Source organism: Halichoerus grypus, chromosome 11, assembly GCF_964656455.1.
Source record: "Halichoerus grypus chromosome 11, mHalGry1.hap1.1, whole genome shotgun sequence".
NCBI classification, from domain to species: Eukaryota; Metazoa; Chordata; class Mammalia; order Carnivora; family Phocidae; genus Halichoerus; species Halichoerus grypus.
Window position 1 is genome coordinate 80,926,773 of NC_135722.1, and position 27,127 is coordinate 80,953,899.

The 27,127-nt window shown below is 38.0% G+C and overlaps 1 protein-coding gene across 2 annotated transcripts in view; it reads right to left on the reverse strand.

Moving 5' to 3' along the window:
* Nucleotides 1-11,787, reverse strand: part of PGR (progesterone receptor) — a 98,209-nt gene extending 86,422 nt beyond the window's left edge. For both annotated transcript variants that reach the window (XM_078058737.1, XM_036081767.2), the window contains exons 1-2: nt 10,141-11,787; nt 8,772-8,923 (exon numbers count right to left, since the gene is read on the reverse strand). In XM_078058737.1, coding sequence (XP_077914863.1) covers nt 8,772-8,923; nt 10,141-11,768 — 1,780 coding nt within the window. In that variant the 5' untranslated portion in view covers nt 11,769-11,787. The remainder of the gene's footprint in view (nt 1-8,771; nt 8,924-10,140) is intronic.
* Nucleotides 11,788-27,127: the final 15,340 nt, after the last annotated feature.

Consider the following 27,127-nt stretch of genomic DNA (forward strand, 5'->3'; position numbering starts at 1 on the left):
ATTAAGGAGGGCACGTACTGCATGGAGCACTGGGTGTTATATGCAAACAATGAATCATGGAACGGCACATCAAAAACTAATGATGTAATGTATGGTGATTAACAACATAATAAAAAATAAATTAATTTAAAAAATCTTTAAAAAAACACAAATTAGCAAAATTGGTGGTATATAGTTATATGTAAGCAGTGCTTACAGGGAAATTTATAGCATTTATAAATACAGCATTAACTGTATATTTTAGAACAGAAGAGCTAAAATTATAATCATCAAAGCTCACCTTAGGGGTGCCTGGGTGGCTCAGTTGGTTAAGCGACTGCCTTCGGCTCAGGTCATGATCCTGGAGTCCCAGGATCGAGTCCCGCATCAGGCTCCCTGCTCAGCAGGGAGTTTGCTTCTCCCTCTCCTGCTCCCCCCTCTTGTGCTCTCTCTCTCTCTCACTCTCTCTCTCAAATAAATAAATTTAAAAAAAAAAAAAAAGCTCACCTTAGCAAACAAGAAAAAGAAGAGCAAATTAAGCCACTGAAAGTAGGAAAAAAAAAAGGTCAGAAATCAATGACATTGAAAGCAGGAAGTCAATAAAGAAAAAAACAAAACCAAAAGTGGCTCTTCGAAAAGATCAATAAAATCAATATAAGCCTCCAGCCAGGCTAATTAAAAAGAGAGAGAACACAAATTACTAATATCAGAAATGAAAGAGGGATAACACTGTAGACCCTATAGACATTAAAAAAATAATAAAGGAACACTATGAACAACTCTATGCCCACAAATCTGATAACCGAAATGAAATGGACCAATGCCTTGAGATAGACAATCTGCCAAAGCTCACACAAGAAGAAATAAATAATCTGAATAGCCCTATATCTATTAATGAAATTGAATCAGCAATTAATAACTTTCCAAAACAGAAAGCACCATGCCCAAATGAGTTCACTGGTGAATTCTGCCAAACATTTAAGGAAGAAATCATACCAATTCACCACAATCTCTTAAATAGAAACAGAGGGAATGCTTCATAATTCATTCTATGAGGCCAGCATTACCCTGATATAAAACCAAAGACAGTACCAGAAAACTACTGACTGATATCTCTCATGAACATAGATGCAAAAATCCTCAACAAAATCTTGCAGATCAAATCCAAAAAGTTGAAAAGAAATCCACAACATGACCAAATGGGATTTACCCTAGGCATGTAAGAATGGTTCAACATTTGAAAATTAATGTGCTGCATCACATCAACAAGCTAAAAAAGCAGTATTACATGATCATATCAATAGATGCAGAAAAAGCACTTGACAAAACTAGAAATGGAAGTGAACTTACTCAACTTGATAAAAAATATCTACAAAAAACCTACAACTGATGTCATACTTAATGGTGAGAAACTAGAAGCTTTCCCATTAGACCAGGAACAAGACAAGAGTATCTCCTCTTACCACTCATTTTCAACACTGGAGTGGAAGTCCTACTAATGCAATAGACAAAAAGAGGAAGTAAAAGGTATCCTCATTGGGAAGAAAGAAATAAAACTATCTTTGTTTGTAGGTGACATGATCTTCTATGTAGAAAATCCAAAAGTACTGATAAAACAAGTCCTGGAGCTAATAAGCAACTATAGCAAGGTTGCAGGATGTAAGGCTAATATATAAATGTCAGTCATTTTCTTATATACTAGCAATGAAAAAATGGCATTTAAAATTTAAAACACTATCATTTATATTAGCACCCCAAAAATGAAGTACTTAAGTATAAGTATAACCAAATATGTACTAGACCTATAGGAAGAAAATCACAAAACTCTAATGAATAAAAAAAAAAAAACTAAATAAATGTTCGTGGATGGGAAGATTCAATATTGTTGACATGACTTCTTCCCAATACGATCTACAGATTCAATGCAATCCCAATTAAAACCCCAGAAAATTATTTCATGGTTATTGACAAATGATTTAAAGTTTATATGTAGCCACAAAAGACCCAGAATATTCAACACACTATTGAAGTTGGAGGACTGACATACCTGACTTCAAGAAGATCAATGTAACAGAATAGAAAACCCTAGAAATAGAGCCACATGAATATGTCAACTGATCTTTGACAAAGTAGCAAAGGGAATACAAAGGAGCAAAAACTATCCCTTCAACAAATAGTCCTTAAACAACTGGATATCCACATGCAACAAAGTGAATCTAAACACAGACCTTACACTCTTCATAAACATTAACTCAAAATGGATCACAGACCTAAATATAAGACTCAAAATAAAAAATATATAAGTCCTAAATATAATATAGGAGCAAATGTAGATGACCTTGAGTTTCATTAATGATTCTTTAGATACAATGTTCAAAGTCATGATTCATGAAAGAAAGAACTGAGGAACTGGATTTCTTTGAAAGTAAAATTATCTGCTATGCAAAATGCATTGATTTTCAAGAGAATAAAAAGACACAGAGTGGAAGGAAATATTTGCAAAAGACGTATCTAATAAAGAACTCTTATCCAAAATATATAAGAACTGTTAAAACATAACAATAAGAAAACAACCAGATTAAAAAATGGGTAAAACACCTTAATGGGCTTCTCATCTTCTCACCAAAGATATGTGGATGGCAAATAAGTATATGAAAACATGCTCCACATCATACATCATCAGGGAAATGCAAATTAAAACAATGAGATATTACTATACACCTATTAGAATGACCAAAATCCAGAACACAGACAATACCAAATGATAGCAAAGATGCAGAGTGACAAGAATTTTCATTCATTGCTGGTGGGAATGCAAAGTAGCATAGCCACTTTGGAAGACAGTTTGAAGATCTCCTACAAAACTAAACATCCATAACATGTAGCAATCATACTCCTTGGTATTTACCCAAAGAAATAAAAAAATAAAAAACAAAAAAACAAAAAACCATATGCCCACACAAAAACCTGCTCATGGATCATTATAGCAGCTTTCGTCATAGTTGTCAAAACTTGGAAGCAACCGAAATACATTTCAGCAGGTGAATGGATAAACTGTGTTACATCCAGACAGTGGAATATTATTCAGAACTAAAAGGAAATGAGATATCAAGCCATGAAAAGACATGGAGGAAACTTAAATGCATATTACTAAGTGAAACTAATGGCATTTTGGAAAAGGCAAAACTATGGAGAGAGTAAATAGATCACTGGTTGCCAGGGATTCGGGGGCAAAGAAGGATGAATAAATGGAATACAGAGGATTTTTAGGGCAGTGAAACTACTCTGTATGACACCATAACTATGGATACGTTTTATTGTATATTTATTCAAACCCATAGAATGTACAATACCAAGAGCAAACCCTAATGCAAACTATGGATTTGGGGTGATTATAAAGTGTTCATAATTGAAGTATTCATCAATTGTAACAAAAAATGTACCACTCTAATGGAGGATGTTAATAATAGGGAAGGCTATGCCAGGGCAAGAAGTATATGGGAAATCTCTGTACCTCCTTCTTGATTTTGCTGTAAACCTAAAATTTCTCTTAAAATAATAAAATATTTAAATGAATTTGAATGTTCATTATTTCTCTTTTGGAAGCCATAGCAGGGAGAATATGCTACCAAATCAGTTTCATTTTTAGTCTCTGACACCAACTCTATTCAACTTTTGAAAGAAATACTTTATGCATAAAAATATTTCATTTCTGTCCAGTTTCCTCTGTATTCTACTTATGATGGTGTCTTTCTAAATCTAAAAGATATTTCCCATCATTCCCAGCTTCTGACAGAGGAGTCAATTCTCTAGTTTTCCAGGCATTGCTTAAACTATTCACTTAGCACATCTATAATTCATTATATAAATGCTAATTGATAGAGTGTTTCTTGCTTCCACTATACTGTAAACTCCACTAGGGCTGCAGCTAGCCAGGTCTGTCCCATTTTACTGCATTTTCAACTAGTACCTAGCATAATGCCTAGCACATGGCAGGTGCTCAATAAATACATGGTTATTAATACATGAACAAATCAGATGAACCTAGAGGACATTATGCATGACATAAACCTGACAGAGAAAGACAAATACCACATGGTATCATTTACACGTGGAATAAAAAAAATCAAATTCATAGAAAGAGTAGAAAAATGGTCACCAGGGGCTGGGAAATAGCGGAAATAAGGGGAGGTTAGTAAAAGTGTACAAACTTTTAAGATGAATAGGTCTGAGGATATAATATATAACATGGTGACTAGTTGAGAACATTGTATTATATGACTGAAATTTGCTAAGAGAATAAAACTTAAATATTCTTGCCAAAAAGAAAAAAGATAAATAAGTGAGGGGATGGATGTGTTAATTAACTTGATAGGAGAATCCTTTCACCATATATATCAAATCATCATGTTGTACACTTTAAATATCTCACAATTTTATTTGTCAATTATACTTCAATATACCTAGAATAAAAATGAGGCTAATAATGTAGTATAATTACAAATCCATCAATACTTACTTAGTGTCTTCTAAATAAGGTTTCACTGTATTACACTATTTCCCCACCCATATTCCATCAAATTTATTCACTACAAATGCTGTCACAGTAAAAAGCATCCAAAGAATAAGAGTTTGGCATCATTAGTTAGGATGATTTAGAACAAATTTACTGAATATCTAGTATATTCCTAGCACCACGCTAGTCACAGTACATACACAGAAAAGCCAATGAGAAATGATCTTTTCCGTCTTACTACGAAGTCATGGCCTGCATTTTTAGAACTGGTTGGGTCATTATGACTTCATCTCCTTGAAAGGTATTAAGGCAATTCCTGACCACTTCCTGGTTCATTCCAAGTCTTAGTAAAGGAATGCAATGGGCTATTCAACCAATTGCTTTTTGGCTAATTCATTTTCTTAGGTTAAGAGAGGTCATCTCTTCCCACCCCCAAACACTCACTTCCTGAGTGGTTTCTCTTTCCTTTTCTTTTCTTTCTTTTTCTGCCTCTTCTATCTTCTGTCTCATACCAAGAGAAACCCAGTTTTCCTGGGTGACTTCTTTACAGGCTTTATTGTCTCTCACTCCCAACTTGGAGGAGAGGTAAAGAAACTGGTTCTTGGTCCCCTATGTCTTCTCATAGCTGTCCTAAAGGTGAAGTTAGTATCATCCATCCATTTATATCACACACTTTTAATCACCCTTCAACTTGCAATCTCCTTTAGGATTCACTTTTACCTTCCTAGATGTTTTATCATTTGGCTCACATTTTTTCTTACAACCCTCTATTGTTTTTCTTTGAAATTTAAACAGGATTTCCTATTAAGAGAAATGTAGTATAATTGAGAGAAATGTAGCACAGATTCTGGAGTCACAGCACTTGGGTTTGAATCCTCACTCTACCACTTCCTAACTATGATTAAGGCAATTTAACATCTCTGGGCTTAGTTTCCTTATTGGTAAATTGAAAATATAATGATTATAAGGATTAAAGGAATTAAAATACCCATAAAACACATAGTCACTGGTACATAGAAAGTACTCTAAAATGCTATTATCATTTTTTAAAAGATTGTATGTATTTATTTGAGAGACAGAGAGCAAGCACAAGCAGCGGGAGTGGAAGAGGGTCCCGCTGAGCAGGGACCCGAACATGGGGCTTGATCCCAGGACCCTGAGATCATGACCTGAGCCGAAGGCAGACGCTTAACCAACTGAGCCACCCAGGTGCCCTGCTATTATCATTATTATCCTTGGTAACAATATCTATATTTTTGACCACCAACTTTCCATTTCTGGACATATTGGCATCCACACATAGTTCTACCTTGATCTACCCCTACTTTAGATTTCACACCCATTTCTTTCCAACTGTTAAAATCCTTCTACTCATCTTTCTTAGTCATGAAAATTCCCAGAAACTTCTATTAACTTGTCTTAAATCACTGATTTTATCCCAATTCATTCAAACACTGGCAATTAAACTTCCCAACCTTTAATTTTAATGATTTCCTAATATAATTTTTCAAGTCTTAGTCAAATCTTAATCTTTTCACTCCTCTTTGGACATATACACTTAAAAGCCCTCCTCAATGCCCAGAGATCAATAATCTTACTTGTTCTCTAGTAACAAAATGAAGTTCATATTTTCCATGAAGTCTTCTCCTGTCATTATAGAATATGCACATTCCATCCTACAACCAACTTCCTCCTGCCTAAACACACTAACTCAGAAGCCATACAAATCTTAACTACTTTATAAATTTGCTTATCTGGGCATTTAGTGAGAATCTCTATTTTATACGCAAAAATACATGCATATATGTTACCTCCTCAACTCTATCATAAGCTCCTTGACAGAAGTGACAGCAATTGAAGCTGACAATATACTAGGCATTTATTTCAAAACTTTGCATGTATTAACTCATTTAATCTTTGTAACAACCCTGAGGCGTAGCTATTGTTATCCTCATTTTATATCTAAGGCAGAGAGAGGTGAAGTCAAGGGAAGAATATCTTTGCCACAGATCTAAATATAAGAGTTATAAAATAACTGTTGAATGGGACTGCCTGGGTGGCTCAGTTGGTTAAGCAGCTGCCTTTGGCTCAGGTCATGATCCCAGGGTCCTGGGATTGAGCTCCACATTGGAGCCCTGCATCGGATGCCTTGCTCAGCGGGGAGCCTGCTTCTCCCCTGCCTGCCGATCCCCCTGCTTGTGCCTGCTCTCTCCCTCTCTCTGTGTCAAATAAATAAAATCTTTTTTAAAAAATTAAAATTTAAATTAAAAAAAACCCCTGCTAAATGAATGAAATTACTCATATCGTTTTGTAATCTTGCTTTAGTTTCATGAATGACTTATAAACATCCATCTTGAGTTCCTTTTTGTAAATATTGCCAAATAAAGGTACTTCATTTCTACTACTCAAGACTAAAACAGGATCATGCCAACAGTAATGGCCCAACGAATGCTTTCTAAGAGTAAATTTGGAAAGACATTTTATGTGGTTCTGAATACTATTTTAATACTATAAAAGCATTTGTATTTTACTTAGGGTGATCTTGGTTCTATATGCACATTCTGAAGTAACTTCTGAAAATTAAGTAGGATTCATCATATATCTACTTGTGCACACCATCTCTGATTTATAAGCATTGCAGTGAAAGTATCTAACCTATGGTGACTAACAATTAGTTACTAACAAGTTGTGTGCTCTTTGGAAATTCAAATTTATGTCTTTGGCACTTGCTTATCTATAAAGAGATGGAGCTGGGCTAGAAAAAAAACTGGCCTTCAGACGGGATTCTACGGGGGTCATTCACTTATAAAATTAGACTACTCTAAGGAGACTGTAAGAATGAAGGAAATCCTATTAATGTCAAAAGGAATGTTCAAAAAACCAGAACTAAAGTCACATGGAAATGGTAACTTCAATTATGTGCTGGAGAATCTACTCTTCCACACAAAGAACTCCTACTTGTAACTATGACTAAATAATGTCAATAGGAAAGTTGGGGCCACTCTCAGTTGTGTCCCATTTTCTCATGTAGCCTCTTTTCACACAGTGCTTCAATTAATTTAAAATGCAATTAAAACCTCCTGAAGCTTAATACATATGTTCAGTGTCAGTTAAATATATTCATCCTTTGTGGGAAAAAAATCATAATCTAGATAAGTACGAAGCAAATATTCTTTAAGAAGAATTAATTTAAGTAGAATTATTACAAATACTACTAATAAATGGTTTGGAATCATTTTTACCAAAAAGGTGTAATAGTTGTAAAGAATCACCTGTTATGCATCTACAAGAATAGTGAATTTAAAATGTCTTTTAGGTTATATTCTTTTGATGCATATTAAATATGCACATCAAACTCCTTTGAAAATTCCATTAAGGTAAAAATTCCCCATTCCTTCCTTTCCTACTTATAAATAGAAGGCTCTTGAAATTAAAAAAAAAAAAAAACCTCACAAACAGGAAGCAAAAATGCAGGTAATCAGATCTTTTGTTCCCTGTCCAGGTGTGATCTCTTCACTCCAGAGGAAACCCTAAACTCATTTCAGCTCAGTTCAAGTCCAAAATACATTGTGTAAGTCAATTAAAAATCATTAGATAAATACGTAATTTAGATGATTTTAAAAATATGAAGGTCTTATAGCAAACTACTTCTTCAGAAATTGTTATTGTGATACCCAAATTTTTCATTTGCTTTAAACTGTTTACTCCTATCCCCTTATAAAAATATACCAAACAAAAAAGAGAATTTTAAAAATTTGTTTAGAATTACCATTATATAAGTATTACATAAATATGAATGTAGAGAAAAGACAAAATTATGTAGAAAATTTGTAACTGCATCACATATATATATGCACACACATATAAGTACATATACATAATTTCAATGACTTTTACCATTTTTCTTTTGATCAAAATTTTAAATTTAGTATATATTACATATACTATATAATAGAAATATAAAAATACAATTACAGCCAAGCTGTTTCTTTAAAGCTAAATAGGTAATGAACAATAGCAGCATTGTCCCCAAGATTAGTATAACTTGAGTCTAATATTGAAAGGGCTAGTCAAAGAGTATGCAATTAAAATACCCAACCACATTCAATTTTGAGTATTAGAAATAAAAACATTGTTAAAACATAGTCATATATTTTAAGTTATATGGAAATATCACCATTTCTTAGAAGCAAGGGATAATTAAAATCTAAAAAATAATAGATGATCTCGGTTTACAATTAAACCAAAAATAAAGGATCAGGAGAAAGGAACCTACCTTCCATTGCCCTTTTAAAGAAGACCTTACAGCTCCCACAGGTGAGGACACCATAATGACAGCCTGATGCTTCATCTCCACAGATTAAACAAATCTTCTGAGGTAATGACTCGAAGCTGTACTGTGGGCTCTGGCTGGCATCTGAATCCGGCCTTGAAATGCAAAACAAAGTACTCCATTTATTTTTAGGTGCACCACTAGCTAATACCAAAGTTTTCTTAACAGAATTGACAGAGTGAAAGGGGATTTTAAAACAGAACTGAGTGTATACACACCCTTGAAAGACATGCAAATTAAACTTGGTGTACTGTTACTGGATTCACCACATTTGTAAGTTATTAGTCATTCATCAGCAGCACCAACATAAAAGAATAATATATAATTTTATGTTCAGGAAAGCAAAGGTTCATTGGTTTTGTTAAAAACAAATTTCTACAAAACTCCTTATATAGAACAATAAATTTACTCTTTGACAGATGAAATGTTATTCCCTTCCTGTAGCCTGGGTAACTATAAACATGGTTTTAAGGGTTCGGTGGTACTTAGCAATGCTTAGCAACCCCTAATGATTGTTTACTTACACGAGTTTATGTGTTTGCCATTTTAAAGAATTGTTCAGTATATTGACACTGTTTTGCCCATTCACAGCAATAAGATTCTAAAGCGAACATTCTTTAAAACTCCACTACTTCAGTATGTAAATCAAAATGTTTTTGAAAACCTGTGTGAAAAAAGTTGTAGCGAAACCGAAACAATAATAGAATACAGTGCACTGGTAGTGATTGATGTTTAAATCCATAATGTAAACATATTACACATAACTTTAGCCTTGAGATTCGTATGAAAATTGAACCATTAAATGTCCCAATCCGTGAAGTTATGCTTTCAGTTCTGGCAAGCTACCATACATCAACTACCACCCCTCCAGGAGGATCCGTGCCTTAAAGTCTCTGCTCCAAGAAAGACAATCCCCATAAATGTCCTTCTAAGAAAATAACCATTTTATAAAGCCCCCAACTCGCTGCGCTTTTCCCGCTCCACTGCGGCACCTAGAATGACGTTGCACTTTTTAAATTAGGGCTAGTTTTGTCTCGAAATCTCGCAGATTTGGAAAGTTTAGAAAATATTTTTGAGGAGGCACTCTCCAAAAACGGCATATTATGCGCCCCCTTTGTGTCCCTAAAATAGTAAGGAGAGGAGGGAAGAAAAAGGAAACCAAATTACCCTTGTGCCCCGCCCCGACCACCCATCCTCTTGAGGCCACTCGGGTGAGTGGGACCCTGAGGGCCAGGAGCTAGCGGCGACGGACTGGCTGGACCGCTATTCGCGAGACTCCTAGGAATCCCCGCGCCCCGCCCGGGGCCCTCACCTCAGGTAGTTGAGATAAGGCTGGTAGACCTGCGGTAAGCCCTCTTTGAGCACCGCGGCCTGGTAGCCGAGCTGCGGGAGCCCGTTGAGGCTGAGCTGCGGGTAGAGCGCAGGGGCCGCCCCCGCAGCGACAGCCGAAGCCGAGGTGGAGGCACCGTCCCGGGGCAGCAGGCAGGCGCCTGCCGCTGGCGCCTTACAGGGCGGCGGAGCAAACGGGCCCTGCTGTGGCGGCGCGCCCTCTGCTTTGTACAAGATGCACTCTAGGGTCGACCCCGACGAGGACACCGAGGAGACAGAGGCACTGGCGGGTGCGGCGGCCGCCACCGCCGCTTCCGTGGGTCTGGACGATGGCGCTCGCGGAGGTAGCGGCTGCAGAGCCAGCGGCAAATCCGGAAAAACAGCGGGATTAGGACCCGCCACCAGGTACTGCCGCTGGGAGCGCGCAGCTGCCTCGGTGCCTTCCTCTTCCTCCTTGATCTTCAGGGCAGGCGGCTGGAAGTCGCCATAGAGCGGGAACCCATCGTCCTTGGGCTCGGCGTCGGGCGGGTATGCACAGTCGGAGAAGTCGCTGGCAGCTACCTGGGTGGACGAAGCCGAGGGCGAGCCCCGCGGCGGGGCAAAGGCGCTGACAGCCGCAGCCCCGCCGTCATAGTTCTCCCCTTCCAGCAGTTGCCGGGTGCGGGCGGCCAGGAAGGCCGAGTTGAGGGGCAGAATGGGCACGTGGATAAAATCCATCATCGTGGTGGCCAGCGGGGAGCACCCGGGCGCCGCGGGCGCGTCCTGCTCCGCCAGGGAGACCTTGGGCGCCAAGAAGCGGGAATCTTCCTTGGGGACCAGGGTGACGCCTCCTGTGGCCACTCCAGGAGCGGTGGCCGCAGCTCCTCCTGCAGCTACTGTGCCTCCCAGAGGCCGGGATTTGCCTTTCAGAAGCGGACCCACAGAGCCCTCGGACTCGAAGCCATCCTCCTCCTCTACGTCCACCACAGCGGGCTGCGGTGCTGGTTTCACTGCGGCCCCCCGCCAAGGATGGTTCCCAGAGTTCAGGGGCAACAGCTGCCGGGACGGTGACAGGCCCCTGGGCAGCACTTTATGGGCAGTTGCCCTCCCGGAGCTGTCGCCAGCCTTGTTCTCTGGCCGGCTCATGAGCGGGGACGACACCCCCTGGGTGGTGGGGGCAACCCGGGGTTCTTCGGGAAGCTTGGAGCCAAACAGGCACCAAGGGCTGGTGGGCTCACAAGCAGGAGGGCTGGCGTGGCTCTGCCCCGGGCCTGCGGGCTCCAGTAGCGTGTCCAAGACACTGTCCAGCAGCCCTCTGTCTTTTTCTGGAGGTCTAGAGCTGTCAGCTCCTGCACTGCTTGTGGCTTCTACTCTGGGATACGCCCCCTCCACGTCTGACAGCGGCTGCTGGTCCTGGGTCTTCCCGTCCGCGTTCTGTCCCTGGCAGGGACGAGGGAAGAGCAGCCCGTCTAAGGAGATGGGTATGGCCGAACCTACAGGCGAGGGGTCCGAGATCTGACTCGCCTGGAAGGAGCCAGCGTCCCGGCGTCCCGAAAGAGGAGATCCTACCGGTGTGGGCGCGCCGCCCGCCACGTGGGAAGCCTGGGAATCCTTTGCCCTCGGCTCTGTCATGACGACCTGAACTCCCCTTTTCCTCCTCCCCTGTCTGTAAGGAGGAGGGATAGGGGAAGGAGGAGGAGGTGTGGGAAATATAGGAGCAGCGGGAGGAGAAAGTTAAGTTGAATTTGGCTGGACTCTGTGGGGCGGGGTGGGGAATCTCCACCTCCCGGGTCGGAAGGGGGCGGCGCTGGTCAGCTACTGCCTTTGCCCTCCATCTGGTAGGCAGAGGAAGGGTGGCAGTCAGGTGGGGAGAGCAGGAGAAGGTAGTCTCCTAGCTGGGAGAGTTCTCCGACTTCAGTCGGAGGACGGGAGGCGCAGAGTACTCACAATTCCGGCACGCGAGTGGCGGTGACTTCGAAAGCAATTATGTGCGCGGCTCTCTCTCCCGACTTTTTCTCCGGCTTCAAAGCGGAGCGTGTCTTGTAGCTCCCAATCCCTGACTGCGTTCCGCTTTCCTTCTCACTAAAACCCTGGGACTACTTGGACTTCCCGCTACAGCCCATTCTCAAAAACAGTCGGGTTTCTGCCTGCTCCCAATAAATAGCTGGCGACAATCATCCCTGGAGCTCTCACGTTTCTCGACAGTTCAGGAGGACGAGACGTCTGTACTTATATATTTCACTCAAGTGCTGAGTGAAACTAGTTTGCATTGAGAATGCTGCTTACACAGCATATCCTCGAACACAAATAATACTAAGCTTAACTCGAGTAATGACAGCTATAGCCTGGCCCCACCGCTTTCTAATGACGCCTCCGCCCTATCGGGATGCCCCGCCCAAAGCCCCTCCCTACACCAATGACGCACCTGATCTGAAATTCTGGATTTGGTATCCCCAACCACTAGTCTGAATTCCACTCTGAAGGGCAGGTGCTGTGGAATGGAACTTCATAAACATATTAAGATATTTTACTACCAATTAAGAATCATGCTCAATCTAACTGGAAAAACGAATGGATTCTTTCAGGATTTCAGTTTTGTAAAGATTTAACATCGAGAAAGATATTTGGCTATGTTAAAGAAGGTATCAAGGATGATCCTAAATAATATAAAAGAGATTCTCTCTGTTATGACTTCCATGAAAGTGAGTACTTTCAAATTTCTCTTAATACAACCAAGATGTCCTGCTCCTTTGGAACAGTCCTCAATGTGGCAGAGAAATTGGGGAGTGGAAGATAGTTGATAATACCTCTTCACCGGTTCTGAAGGTTTTTTTTGTTTTTTTTTTTGTTTTTTTAAAGATTTTATTTATTTATTTGACAGAGAGAGACACAGTGAGAGAGGGAACACAAGCAAGGGGGAGTGGGAGAGGGAGAAGCAGGCTTCCCGCGGAGCAGAGAGCGCGATATGGGACTCGATCCCAGGACCCTGGGACCATGACCTGAGCCGAAGGCAGTTGCTTAACAACTGAGCCACCCAGGTGCCCTCCGGTTCTGAAGTTTAGATGTTGTGTGTCGTATTTTGATTTGTCTAAGGAATTTATTCCAACTTTTATTAACTAGCACTTTAAGGAAAGTTTCCCTTAGCTCCAGCTTATATTCTGTGCTACATCATAAGTCCCTCAATAGAGATGGTGAATAGTATTTTCTCCCCCAACATATTTATTCTTAAAAAATAATTATCTTTGAGGTTTATTGTTTAAGTAGATCACCTCTTATTTTATAAGATATAATAGAGATAGGGGGAGAATATTGCAATATATTTGAGGTACAGAATCATAAACTAACAATCTCTGCTGAACGCAAGAACATTGGTTATCTTGATGTCATCCTAAATACCATGTTCAAAACTGAATTAATCATTTAAAAAGTTCCTCAAGATCCTATCTGTGCTGATGCCCCAGAGGTTCTCTCAACCAGATATAGAGAATACAGTGGAAGACTCCAAGACTCCAGGATGGGCAGAACCACTAGAGGTAAGGATCTTGGACCCCTAAATCACCTGGGGCAGGTCTACATGAGTGAGAAATAAAGCTATATGATGTAGGCCACTGGATTTTGGAATTGATTATTCTAACAATTAGCTTATTTTGACAAATTTTGAATATAAAGGAGTTAGAGAGGTAAAAGAGGGGTGAAGCAAATTCTAGGAAGCAGATAGAGATGTTCATAGGACATCAAATTGGAGGACATAATATGGGAACTGCAAGGATGCCATTCATTATGGATGGAGCATAGGGTAAATATGGGAATAGAAGGGGATGAGACTAGAGAGGTGAACCAGTTTATTAATACTGTCATTGTTGCTTTCAGGCTTTTTCTAATCTATTTTAAACCACTTAACATATTTTATTGAGATATAATTCACATACCATATAGTTCACTCATTTTAACACATACAGTCTCATGGTTTTTAAGCATATTCACAGTTGTAACCATCATCACTATCACTTTTAGAACATTTACCTTACCCCCAAAATAAACCTCATACCCATTAACAGTCACTCCTCAATCCTCCCACCCCAAATCTACCAGCAGCCACAATCTACTTTCCTTCTCTCTGAATTTACCTATTCTGGGCATTTCATGTCATATAAATGGACACATACTGTATGTGGTCTTTTTTTGATGGCTCCTTTCACTTAGCATAATGTTTTCAAGGTTCAGCCATGTTGTAGCATGTATCAGTACTTCATTCTTTTCTAAATAATATTTCATTGTGTAGATGTACCGCATTTTATTTATCCATTTACTGGTTGTTGGACATTTGGGTGATTTCTACTTTAGGTTATTATGAATAATGCTCCTATGAACATCCATGTATAAGTTTTTGTACGAACATATATTTTCATTTCTCTTGGATATAACTAGGAGTAGAATTGCTGGGTCATATGGTAACTCTAGGTTTCACCCTCTGAAGAACTGCCAGACTGTTTTCCGAAGAGACTGCACATTTTATATTCCCACCAGGAGTGTATGAGGGTTCCAATTTCTCCACATTCTTGGCAACACCTGTTTGTCTTTTTTATTATAGCCTTCATAGTGTGTGTGAAGTGGCATCTCATTATGGTTTTAATTTATATTTCCCTGATGTTTAATGCCATAGAATCTGTAGAATTTGTACCATCTGGAGAGCACTACCAGGTAGTCTTCTAAGATCTTTACATGTGTTAATTTATTTAATCCTTCAACAGTCCTGTAAAGTAGACACTATTATCTCCATTTCATAGTTGAGAAAATTGAGGCATAGAGTAGCCCAAAATTATAAAGACAGTGGCATAGCCAGATTTGAACCCAGGTGATCAAATGTCAGTCTTCTTAGGGGTCTGAGTTTTAAATAGCAGATGGCTTAGAATTTGGTTTTCAGATTGCTATAGCCATAAAATTGGCACTAGGCTTCATTTTAAATAGCAAACTGTATTTGGCTCAATTTTGATTGGTTAAAAAAATTCCCTTAAGCTAACAGACTGACTAATTTGTTTCCATAAGATTTAAAATCTTGAGGTAGGAAAACAATAATAAAGATGCCCAGCACTTCCTAAATCACCATTATGCCATGAAATTTAATGCTGGGTGATGAGGCATTGTTGGCACAGTAATTCTCAAATACAAGAATTTTTGAGTGAAACAAAATTTACTGGTTAAATTCAGATGTGAGAAGGCAAACTCCAAATACTCTTGAAGACTATTTTTGGAGAAGAGAATTCAAATTTACAAGTTTGTTTGTTTATACTTTGAAAAAAAAAGGCTTTATTAAAGTATAATTGTCATACAATAAGCTGCATATATTTAAAATGTACATTTTGTGAAGTTTTGACATATTTATGTACCTGTGAAACATTCACCACAAACAAGATGATAAATAAACCCTTTTGCACCAGAAGTTTCTTCACACCACTTTTTAATCCCTTCCTACTGCTCTTTCCTATCCTCTCCCGTCTCTGTCATTCGCCATCTGTCCCCAGGCAACCATTAATCTGCTTTCTGTCACCATACATTAGGTTTTGATTTTTTTTTTGAATTCATAGCTGATTTATTAAACATGTTAAATTATACAGCTACATATATTTTTTGGGACTGTCTCCTCTAATTTTTTTTTTTACTGATAGCCTTTACTTTTTAGAACAGTGTTAGATTTACAGAGAAATCAAGCAGATAGCACAGAGAGTTCCTCTATATCTTCTGTATAGTTTCTCCTATTAACATCTTATATTAATATGGTATATTTGTTACAACTAATGAACTAATATTGATATAATTCCTTAGTTTCTATCTAATGTTCTTTTCTGGGTATGGAAGATACCACATTATACAGTTGCCATGTCTCCTTAGGCTCCTCTTGGCTGTGACAGTTTCTCAGACTTTCCTTTTTTTTTTTTTTTTTCTTTTTTGATGATGTTAACAGTCCTGAGGAGTCTGGTAAGGCATATTGCAGGATGCCCTTTTATTGGAATTTTATGTTTTCCTCATGATTAGACTAGGCTTATGGGTTTTGAGGAGGAAAATCACAGCAGTAAATACCATATTGATTACATGGTACATACTGACAACCAGACTTAATATTATTGATGTTAACCATAATCACCTGGCTGAAGTAGTATTTTTCAGGTTTCTTCAATGCACAGTTACTCTGTTTTGTTTTGTTTTTTTCCCTCTTTCCATACTGAGCTCTTTAGAAGGAAGTGGCTATGAGTAGCCCACACTTAAGGGAATGTGGGGGAGTAGGGTGTTATGCTTTTCCTCTAGGGTGGAATATATACATAATTAATTTGGAATTCTGCGTAGAAGATTTAACTCTTCTTCCCCATTTACTATTTCTTTGGTCTTTTTATATCAGTATGGGCTCATAGATATTTGTTTTATACTTTGGATTATAATTCAATACTACTTTATTTTGTTGCTTAAGTTGCTTCAGCTTTGGGCGTTGGGAGCTTGTGTGTGTGTGTGTGTTAGTGCGTTAGTGCTTTCTTACTTTCTACCATTACAAGATGCTCCAGACTCATCTTGTCTATTTCCTGCCCCGGTCCTAGAATCAGTAATTTATTGGAAAATGATATTAGAAATGAAGATCTGGGTGCTAAATGTGTTCTACACTTATTTTTATTTCTTAGAACTTTATGTAATGCAGTGTATGTTTTTTTTTCATTTAGCTTCTTTCATTCGGCATAATTATTTTAAGATTCATCTATATTGCAGTATGTGTCATTAGTTTATTCTTTTTACTGATGAGTAGTAATCTATTGTGTGGATATGCCATAGTGTGGTTATCCATTTACCTGTTGCTGAACATTTGGATTGTTTCCAGTGTTTTGATATTACAAATAAAACTACTATGAAATATGTGTACAAGTGTTGTATGGACATATGTTTTACTTTCTCCTGAGTAAATACCTAGAAATGTAATGGCTAGATAAATGAGTAGGTATACATTTAAGTACCAAATAATTTTCCAAAGTGGTTGTATCATTTTACATTCCCACCAGCAGTATATTACAGTCCTAATTCTTCCATACCCAGACAAAAATTGGCATGGTCAGTATTTTTAATTTTAGCAATTTAGCAATTCTAATAGATATGTAGTGGTATCTCATTGTAGCTTTATTGCATTTTCCTAATGACTAATGATGTTAATGATGTTTTCATGTGCTTATCTGCCATTTCTGTATCTTCTTTGGTGTGTCTGTTTGAATACTTTACTTTTTAAAAATTGCATTATTTCCTTATTGTTGAATTTTGAGAGTTCTTTATGAGTTCTGATGTAAGTCCATTGTCATATACGTGATTTAAAAATACTTCCTCCTAGTCTGTGCCTTATCTTTAAGTTCTCTTAACTGTCCTTTGAAGAGCAGATATTTTAAAAATTGGTAAAGTCTAATTCATCAATTTATACTTTTATGAATTATGCTTTCGGTGTCATAGTTAAAAAATCTTGCTTGTTGCTGGAGGGGAGGTGGGTGGGGGTATGGGGTAATTGGTTGATGGGCATTAAGGAAGGTCCTTGATGTGATGAATTCTGGGTGTTATACGCAACTGATGAATCACTAAATTCTACACTGAAATTAATAATACACTATATGTTAACTAGCTTGAATTTAAACAAAACAAAATAAAAATAAAAATAAATTAAAAATAAAAGATCGTGCCAAACCCAAGGTCACAAAAGTTTACTATTGTGTTTATTTCTGTTTTTATAGTTTTTGGTTTCACATTTATATCTGTGAATCATTTTAAGTTACTTTTTAATATAGTATGAAGTATAGATCAAAGTTTTTTTGTTTGTTTGTTTTGCATATGGATATCCAGTTGTTTGTTCCAGCACCAATTGCAGAAAGGAATATCCTTTCTAAATTGCCTTTGCACCATTGTTGAAAATGTTATTCATATATATGGGAGTCTATTTCTGGACCCTCCATTTTGTTTCACTATGTTATTTGACAGTCTTTAAGTCAACATTACACTATCTTGATTGCTGTAGCTGTATAGTAGGACTTGGATACTTGAAGTGTTACTGCTCCAACTGTATTATTCTTTTTCAAAATTATTTTGGTTATTCTAGGTCTTTTGCATTTCCATATGAGGGTTACAGAAAGGAGGGGGGTGAGGGGACAGGGTAACCAGGTGATGAGTATTAAGGAGGGCATGTGTTGTGATGAGCACTGGGTATTATACGGAATTAATGAATCATTGAACACTACATCAAAAACTAATGATGTACTATATGTTGGCTAACTGAACATAATTTAAAAAAAGGAAAAAAATTTAGAATTAGTTTACTTATTTTTATTTTTTATTTTTTTTATTATGTTCAGTTAGCCACTGTCTAGTGCATAATTAGTCCTTGATGCAGTGTTCAACAATTCATTATTTAAGTGTAACATGCAGTGCTCATCACAGCACGTGCCCTACTCAATACCCATCACCCTGTTATTTCTTCAAACAGGGCTACTGTGATAATAATTGGGATTGAATTGAAATAGATCAACTTGGAAAGGAATTGAGGTCTCATCAACATTAAGTCTTCCATCTTTATTTCTTTAGGCCTAATTTCTCTCAGTGATGTTTTGAAACTTTCATTGTATAGATCTTTCACATCTTTTGTCAGATTTATCTCCAATTATTTCATATTTTTGATGCTATTATGAATGGATCTGTACAAGTTTTCTATTGCTTATAAATAAATCACCACAAACTTAGTGTCTTAAACAGCATCCAGTTATTATCTCAGTCTCCATGGGTCAGGAGAATGGGCATGACTTGATTGTATCTACTGCTTAGGGTTCTTATGGCTACAATGTATGGATCGGCCAGGACTGCATTCCCATCTGAGGCTCAGGGTGTTCTTTCAGGTTCATGCAGGTTGGTGACAGAATTCAGTTCCTTGAAATTTTTGAACTCATGGCAATTTTCATCTTTGAGGTCAGCAGGAGAAATTTACTCATGCTAAAATTTTTAAGGCCTTCTGCGCACTTAGGTCAATCCACCCAGATAATACTCATTTTGATTAATTCTAAATGATCTGATTTGGGATCTTAATTACATCTGCAAATTTCCTTTTACCATAAATGTAACTAATCATGGGAGTGAAATCCATCACTATCATTTTGACAATTGTATCCACATTCAAGGAGAGGGAATTATACAAATCGTGTACACTATGGGGACAGAATTTTGAAGACCATCTTATAATTATGCCTAATTTTTGTTTTATTTTGTACATTTCTAGTGTTTAAAATTACAATTGATTTTTTTAATTGGAATGATAGGAGTGGGGGTCCTTGGTGGTTTCCTGATTTTAGGGGGGAAAACATTCAGTCTTTTATCATTAAGTATGATGTTAGCTGCAATAGATTCTCCTTATCAGACTGAGGAGGTACCCTTCCATTCCTAGTTTGTGAGAAGTTTATTAGGAGTAGATGTGGGTTTTTGTCAAATAATCTTTCGGCACCTTTTGAAATTATCATGGTTTTTCTTTTTTAGTTTGTTAACATAGTGAATTACATTAATTGAGTGTTTAATATTAAACCAACCTTGTATTCCTGGGATAAACCTACTTAGTCACGATGTAACTTTTTTTCTCCAAGATATTTTGTTTAAATTCAAGTTAGTTAACATATACTGTAGTATTGGTTTCTGGAATAGAATTTAGTGATTCATCACTTACATATAAAACCCAGCGCTCATCCCAAGTGCTCTCCTTAATGCCCATCACCCATTTAATACATTCCCCCACCTACCTCTCCTCCAGCAATCCTCAGTTTGTTCTCTATATGGTTTGCCTCCCTCTCTGTTTTTATCTTATTTTTCCTTCTCTTCCTTTTGTTCATCTGTTTTGTTTCTTAAATTCCACATATGAGTGAACTCATATGGCATTTGTCTTTCTCTGACTGACTTATTTCGCTTAGCATAACACCCTCTAGTATACACACACACACACACACACACACACACGTATATGCATGTGTATATACATGTATGCATATATGTATATATATATCACATCTTCTTTATCCATTCATCAGTTGATAGATATTTGGGCTCTTTCCATATTTTGGCTATTGTTGATATTGCTGATAAACATTAATATTGTTGATAAACATTGGGGTGCATGTGACCCTTGGAATCAGTATTTTTGTATCCTTTGGATAAATATCTAATAGTGCAATTGTGGGTTGTAGGGTAGTTTTATTTTTAACTTTCTGAGGAATCTGATGTAACTCTTTATATATTATATTTGTTTGTTAAGTACTTGTTCAGAATTTTTAAATCTCCATTCATGAGGAATTTTGGTCTGTTCTCAACAAAGTAGGATGGAGGAAACAAACCTCAACAAATAAAGGTCATATATGAAAAACCCATAGCTAATATCATCCTCAGTGGGCAAAAACTAAGAGCTTTTCCTCTATGGTCCTGAATGAAACAGGGAAGTCCACTCTCATCGCTGTTATTTAACATAGTACTGAAAGTCCTAGCCCTAGCAGAAAAAAAAAAAAAAAGAAATAAAGGGCATCCAAATCAGCAAAGAAGAAGTCAAGCTTTCACTATTACAGATGACATGATGCTCTATATAGAAAAGCCAAAAGACTCCACCAAAAAATTGCTAGAACTGATAAACAAATTCAGTAAAGTCGCAAGACATAAAATCAACACACAGAAACCAGTTGCATTTCTATACACCAACAATGAAGCAGCAGAAAGAGAAATCAAGTAATCAATCCCTTTTACAATTGCACCAAAACCTATAAGATACCTAGGAATAAACCTAACCAAGGAGGTAAAGATCTGTACTCTGAAAACTATAGAACACCTATGAAAGAAATTGAGGAAGACACAAAGAAATGGGAAAACATTCCATGCTCATGGATTGGAAGAACAAATATTTTTAAAATGTCTATGCTACCCAAAGCAATCTATACATTCAATGTGATCCTTATCAAAATACCATCAGCATTTTTCATAGAGCTGTAACAAACAATCCTAAAATTTGTATGGAACCACAAAAGACCTTAAATAGCCAAAGTAATGTTGAAAAAGAAAACCAAAGCTGGAAGCTTCACGATTCTGGACTTCAAGCTGTATTACGAAGCTGTAGTCGTCAAGACAGTATGGTACTGGCACAAAAACAGAGACATAGACCAACAGAACAGAATAGAAAACTCCAAAATGGACCCACAACTATATAGTCAATTAATCTTCAACAAACGAGGAAAGAATATCCAATGGGGGGGCAGTCTTTTCAATAAATGGTGTTGGGAAAACTGGACAGCCACATGCAAAAGAATGAAACTGGGCCACTTTCTTACACCATACACAAAAAATAAATTCAAAATGGATGAAAGACCTATATGTGAGACAGGAAACCATCCAAATCCTAGAGGAGAATACAGACAGCAACCTCTTTGACATTGGCTGCAGCAACTTCTTGCTAGACACATCTCCAAAGGCAAGGGAAAAAAAGCAAAAAGCAAGATAACAAGCTTTTGCACAGCAAAGGAAATAGCCAACAAAACTAAAAGGCAACTCTCTAGCCCAAAGTTTGCACCCCCAACTCTTCAGGGAGCCCTCACAGAACAGTAGTCAATTACTTTTGTCTCCCTGGTTTCCCCCAAAACTCTGTTCATCAAGCCTGTGACTGAGTGTTTTTATCTCAGGCACGTGACTGAGTTTCAATTCTCCAAATTTTATGGACTCCTGCAGCATGGACCTGCGGTGTTCCTCCTGGGGGAGGGAGGCGGGTTTCACCACACTTCTGTCTTTTGCTGGGCCCCTGCCAGGAGAGCGGTTGCAGGTCCATGTAGTGGCTCACAGTTTATGGCAACATCAAGCAGAAATCTGGTGCCTAGACTCACTGTTTTCAACCAGCTTCCCTGATCTGATGCCTGGGAACTCTGCCACACTCAGGCACCACACCATCCCACCTGGGATTCCACCCCACTTCACCACTTGAGCACTTTTAAGCCAGAGATGTCCCCCACTATAGCAGACTTCTAAAAGTTCTGATTTTGTGCTCTGCTGCTTATAATACTTTGCGGTAGCCTCCTTAAGCCATATTCTCTGCTATATCATCCCAGCTCTGCACCTCCTACCTTCCAAAAAGTGGTTGGTTTTCTATTTGTAGAATTGCAACATTTCTTTTCTCAGATCTCTGATTTATTTTGCAGGTATTCAGAATGATTTGATAACTAGCTGACTTCCAGGGACCAGATGAACTTAGGGTCCCCTACTCCTCCACCATCTTAACTCCTCATCCATATACTGCTTTTTATAGCCATGTCAGGTAAGATATATTTTTATTCCATTTAACAGGGTCCAGAAAACAGGGTCACTCAGCAATACTGACGTATATGACAGATATTATCTCACATGACAAAAGTCTAGAGGAAAGTAGTTCTAGGGTTGGTTAATCAGTGGCTCAATATCTTTAAGGTCCCAAACTCTCCATCTTTCTAGTTATCTAGCATCAGAGGCTTAGGTTTTGTCTTCTTTCTTGTCCCCCAGTGTCCAAAGATAGCTACTGAAGCTGCAGACATCAGAGTCTCACATAACTGCATCCAAAATTAAGAATAAGGAAATTTTCTGCTGGCATGGTTTTCCTTTTCTTGTTTTCTTTCTTTCTTTCTTTCTTTCTTTCTTTCTTTCTTCTTTCTTTCTTTCTTTCTTTTCTTTCTTTCTTTCTTTCTTCTTTCTTTCTTTCTTTCTTTCTTTCTTTCTTTCTTTCTTTCTTTCTTTCTTTCTTTCTTTTCTTTTCTTTTCTTTTCTTTTCTTTTTTTTTATCAAGGAGGAAACCTTATCCTGAAGCTGACCCTGTAGACATGCTATCAAGACTTATTGGCAAGAACTGGGTCATGACTAATTGTGATTCATCTCTATTAGCTAAGTCCACTGCTCTGAGTACTTTGCTACCAAAATGTGAACAAAATTGGGATTCTGTTAGAAAGGAATAGGAGCAGCAATATGGCTGATTGGAATTCAACAAATCCTATCTGATATTACACCAAAATCTTATTTCCTGCAGAATCCTAAATGATTATCTAAACTGAGAAAAAAATTCACACTTGTGTAATGAATTCAATAGCCTGTGAATTTTTATAAATGTAATCTTCAAAATGTTTTTTAACAATAATTATTTTTCATACATACATCATAATGTATTTGCAATTCATTTTATATAGTATTTTAAAATGACTATCAACTCAAAATATCCTTTTATGTACCTTGAATTATTCTTCAACTTATGTACTAATTACTTTATGCACTAATTAATAATATCAAGTTTATGCACTAATTATGGCTATGGTTCTCATTTTTTGGTTCTGATATTTAGCATATACTCATCCAGAGCTTACATATAGGTGCACTTGTTATATTTTTTTAAAATTTTTTATTGTTATGTTATTCACCATACATTACATCATTTATTTTTGATATAGTGTTCCATGATTCATTGTTTGTGCATAACACCCAGTGCTCCATGCAGAATTTGCGCTCTTTAATACCCATCACCAGGCTAACCCATCCTCCCACCCCCCTCCCCTCTAGAACCCTCAGTTTGTTTTTCAGAGTCCATCATCTCTCATGGATCATCTCCCCCTCTGATTTCCCCTGCTTCATTCTTTCCTTCCTGTTATCATCTTCTTCTTTTTTTTTTTTCTTAACATGTATTGCATTATTTGTTTCAGAGGTACAGATCTGTGATTCAACAGTCTTGCACAATTCACAGCACTCACCATAGCACATACCCTCCCCAGTGTCTATCACCAGCCACCCCATCCCTCCCACCCCCCACCACTCCAGCAAACCTCAGTTTGTTTCTGGAGATTAAGAATTCCTCATATCAGTGAGGTCATATGATACATGTCTTTCTCTGATTGACTTAATTCGCTCAGCATAACACCCTCCAGTTCCATCCACGTCATTGCAAATGGCAAGATCTCATTCTTTTTGATGGCTGCATAATATTCCATTGTATATAGATACCACATTTTCTTTATACATTCATCTGTTGATGGACATCTTGGCTCTTTCCACAGTTTGGCTGTTGTGGACATTGCTGCTATAAACATCAGGGTGAACATACCCCTTCGATCCCTACATTTGTATCTTTGAGGTAAATACCCAGTAGTGCAATTGCTGGATCATATGGTAGCTCTATTTTCAACTTTTTGAGGAACCTCCGTACTGTTTTCTAGAGTGGTTGCACCAGCTTGCATTCCCACCAACAGTGTAGGAGTGTTCCCCTTTCTCCGCATCCCCGCCAACATCTGTCGTTTCCTGACTTGTTAATTTTAGCCATTCTGACTGGTGTGAGGTGGTATCTCACTGAGGTTTTGATTTGGATTTCCCTGATGCCGAGTGATGTTGAGCACTTTTTCATGTGTCTGTTGGCCATTTGGATGTCTTCTTTGGAAAAATGTCTGTTCATATCTTCTGCCCATTTCTTGATTGGACTCTTTGTTCTTTGGGTGTTGAGTTTGATAAGTTGTTTATAGATTTTGGATACTAGTCCTTTATCTGATATGTCATTTGCAAATATCTTCTCCCATTCTGTCGGTTGTCTTTTGGTTTTGTTGACTGTTTCTTTTGCTGTGCAAAAGCTTTTTATCTTGATGAAGTCCCAATAGTTCATTTTTGCCCTTGCTTCCCTTGCCTTTGGCGATGTTTCTAGGAAGAAGTTGCTGCGGCTGAGGTCAAAGAGGTTACTGCCTGTGTTCTCCTTTAGGATGTTGATGGACTCCTGTCTCACATTGAGGTCTTTCAACCATTTGGAGTCTATTTTTGTGTGTGGTGTAAGGAAATGGTCCAGTTTCATTCTTCTACATGTGGCTGTCCAATTTTCCCAACACTATTTTTTGAAGAGATTGTCTTTTTTCCATTGGACATTCTTTCCTGCTTTGTCGAAGATTACTTGGCCATAGAGTTGAGGGTCCATTACTGGGCTCTCTATTCTGTTCCATGGAGCTATGTGTCTGTTTCTGTGCCAGTACCATACTGTCTTCATGATGACAGCTTTGTAATAGAGCTGGAAGTCTGGAACAGTGATGCCGCCAGCTTTGCTTTTCTTTTTCAACATTCCTCTGGCTATTCGGGGTCTTTTCAGGTTCCATACAAATTTTAGGATTATTTGTTCCATTTCTTTGAAAAAAGTGGATGGTATTTTGATAGGGATTGCACTGAATGTGTAGATTGCTCTAGGTAGCATTGACATCTTCACAATATTTGTTCTTCCAATCTATGAGCATGGAACGTTTTTCCATTTCTTTGTGTCTTCCTCAATTACTTTCATGAGTATTTTATGGTTTTCTGAGTACAGATACTTTGCCTCTTTGGTTAGATTTATTCCTAGGTATCTTATGGTTTTGGGTGCAATTGTAAATGGGATCGACTCCTTAATTTCTCTTTCTTCTGTCTTGTTGTTGGTGTATAGGAATGCCACTGATTTCTGTGCATTGATTTTATACCCTGCCACTTTACTGAATTCCTGTATGAGTTCTCGCAGTTTTGGGGTGGAGTCTTTTGGGTTTTCCACATCAAGTATCATATCATCTGCAGAGTGAGAGTTTGACTTCTTCTTTGCCAATTCGGATGCCTTTGATTTCTTTTTGTTGTCTGGTTGCTGTGGCTAGTACTTCTAGGACTATGTTGAATAGCAGTGGTGATAGTGGACATCCCTGCTGCATTCCTGACCTTAGGGGGAAAGCTCTGTTTTTCCCCATTGAGAATGACATTTGCTGTAGGTTTTTCATAGATGGCTTTTATGATATTGAGGTATGTACCCTCTATCCCTATACTCTGAAGAGTTTTGATCAAGAAAGGATGCTGTACTTTGTCAAATGCTTTTTCTGCATTGATTGAGAGGATCATATGATTCTCGTTCTTTCTTTTGTTAATGTATTGTATCACGTTGATTGATTTGCGGATGTTGAACCAACCTTGCAGCCCAGGGATAATTCCCACTTGGTCGTGGTGAATAATCCTTTTAATGTACTATTGGATCCTATTGGCTAGTATTTTGGTGAGAATTTTAGCAGCTGTGTTCATCAAGGATATTGGTCTGTGATTCTCCTTTTTGATGGGGTCTTTGTCTGGTTTGGGGATCAAGGTAATGGTGGCCTCATAAAACGAGTTTGGAAGTTTTCCTTCCATTTCTATTTTTTGGAAGAGTTTCAGAAGAATAGGTATTAATTCTTCTTTAAATGTTTGGTAGAATTCCCCTGGGAAGCCATCCGGCCCTGAGCTTTTGTTTGTTGGGAGATTTTTGATGACTGCTTCAGTTTCCTTAGTGGTTATAGGCCTGTTCAGGTTTTCTATTTCTTCCTGGTTCAGTTTTGGTAGTTGATACGTCTCTAGGAATGCATCCATTTCTTCCAGGTTATCTAATTTGCTGGCATAGAGTTGCTCATAATATGTTCTTATAATAGTTTGTATTTCTTTGGTGTTGGTTGTGATCTCTTCTCGTTCATTCATGATTTTGTTGATTTGGGTCATTTCTCTTTTCTTTTTGGTAAGTCTGGCAAGGGGTTTATCAATCTCATTAATTCTTTCAAAGAACCAGCTCCTCGTTTCGTTGATCTGTTCTACTGTTTTTTGGTTTCTATTTCATTGATTTCTGCTCTGATCTTTATTATTTCTCTTCTCCTGCTGGGTTTAGGCTCATTTGCTGTTCTTTCTCCAGCTCCTTTAGGTGTAGGGTTAGGTTGTATATTTGAGAAAGGCTTGTATTGCTATATCCTTTCCTCTTAGGACTGCCTTTGCTGCATCCCAAAGATTTTGAACAATTGTGTTTTCATTTTCATTGGTTTGCATGAATTTTTTAATTCTTCTTTAATTTCCTGGTTGACCCATTCATTCTTCAGTAGGATGCTCTTTAGCCTCCATGTATTTGGGTTCTTTCTGACTTTCCTCTTGTGATTCAGTTTTAGTTTCAAAGCATTGTGGTC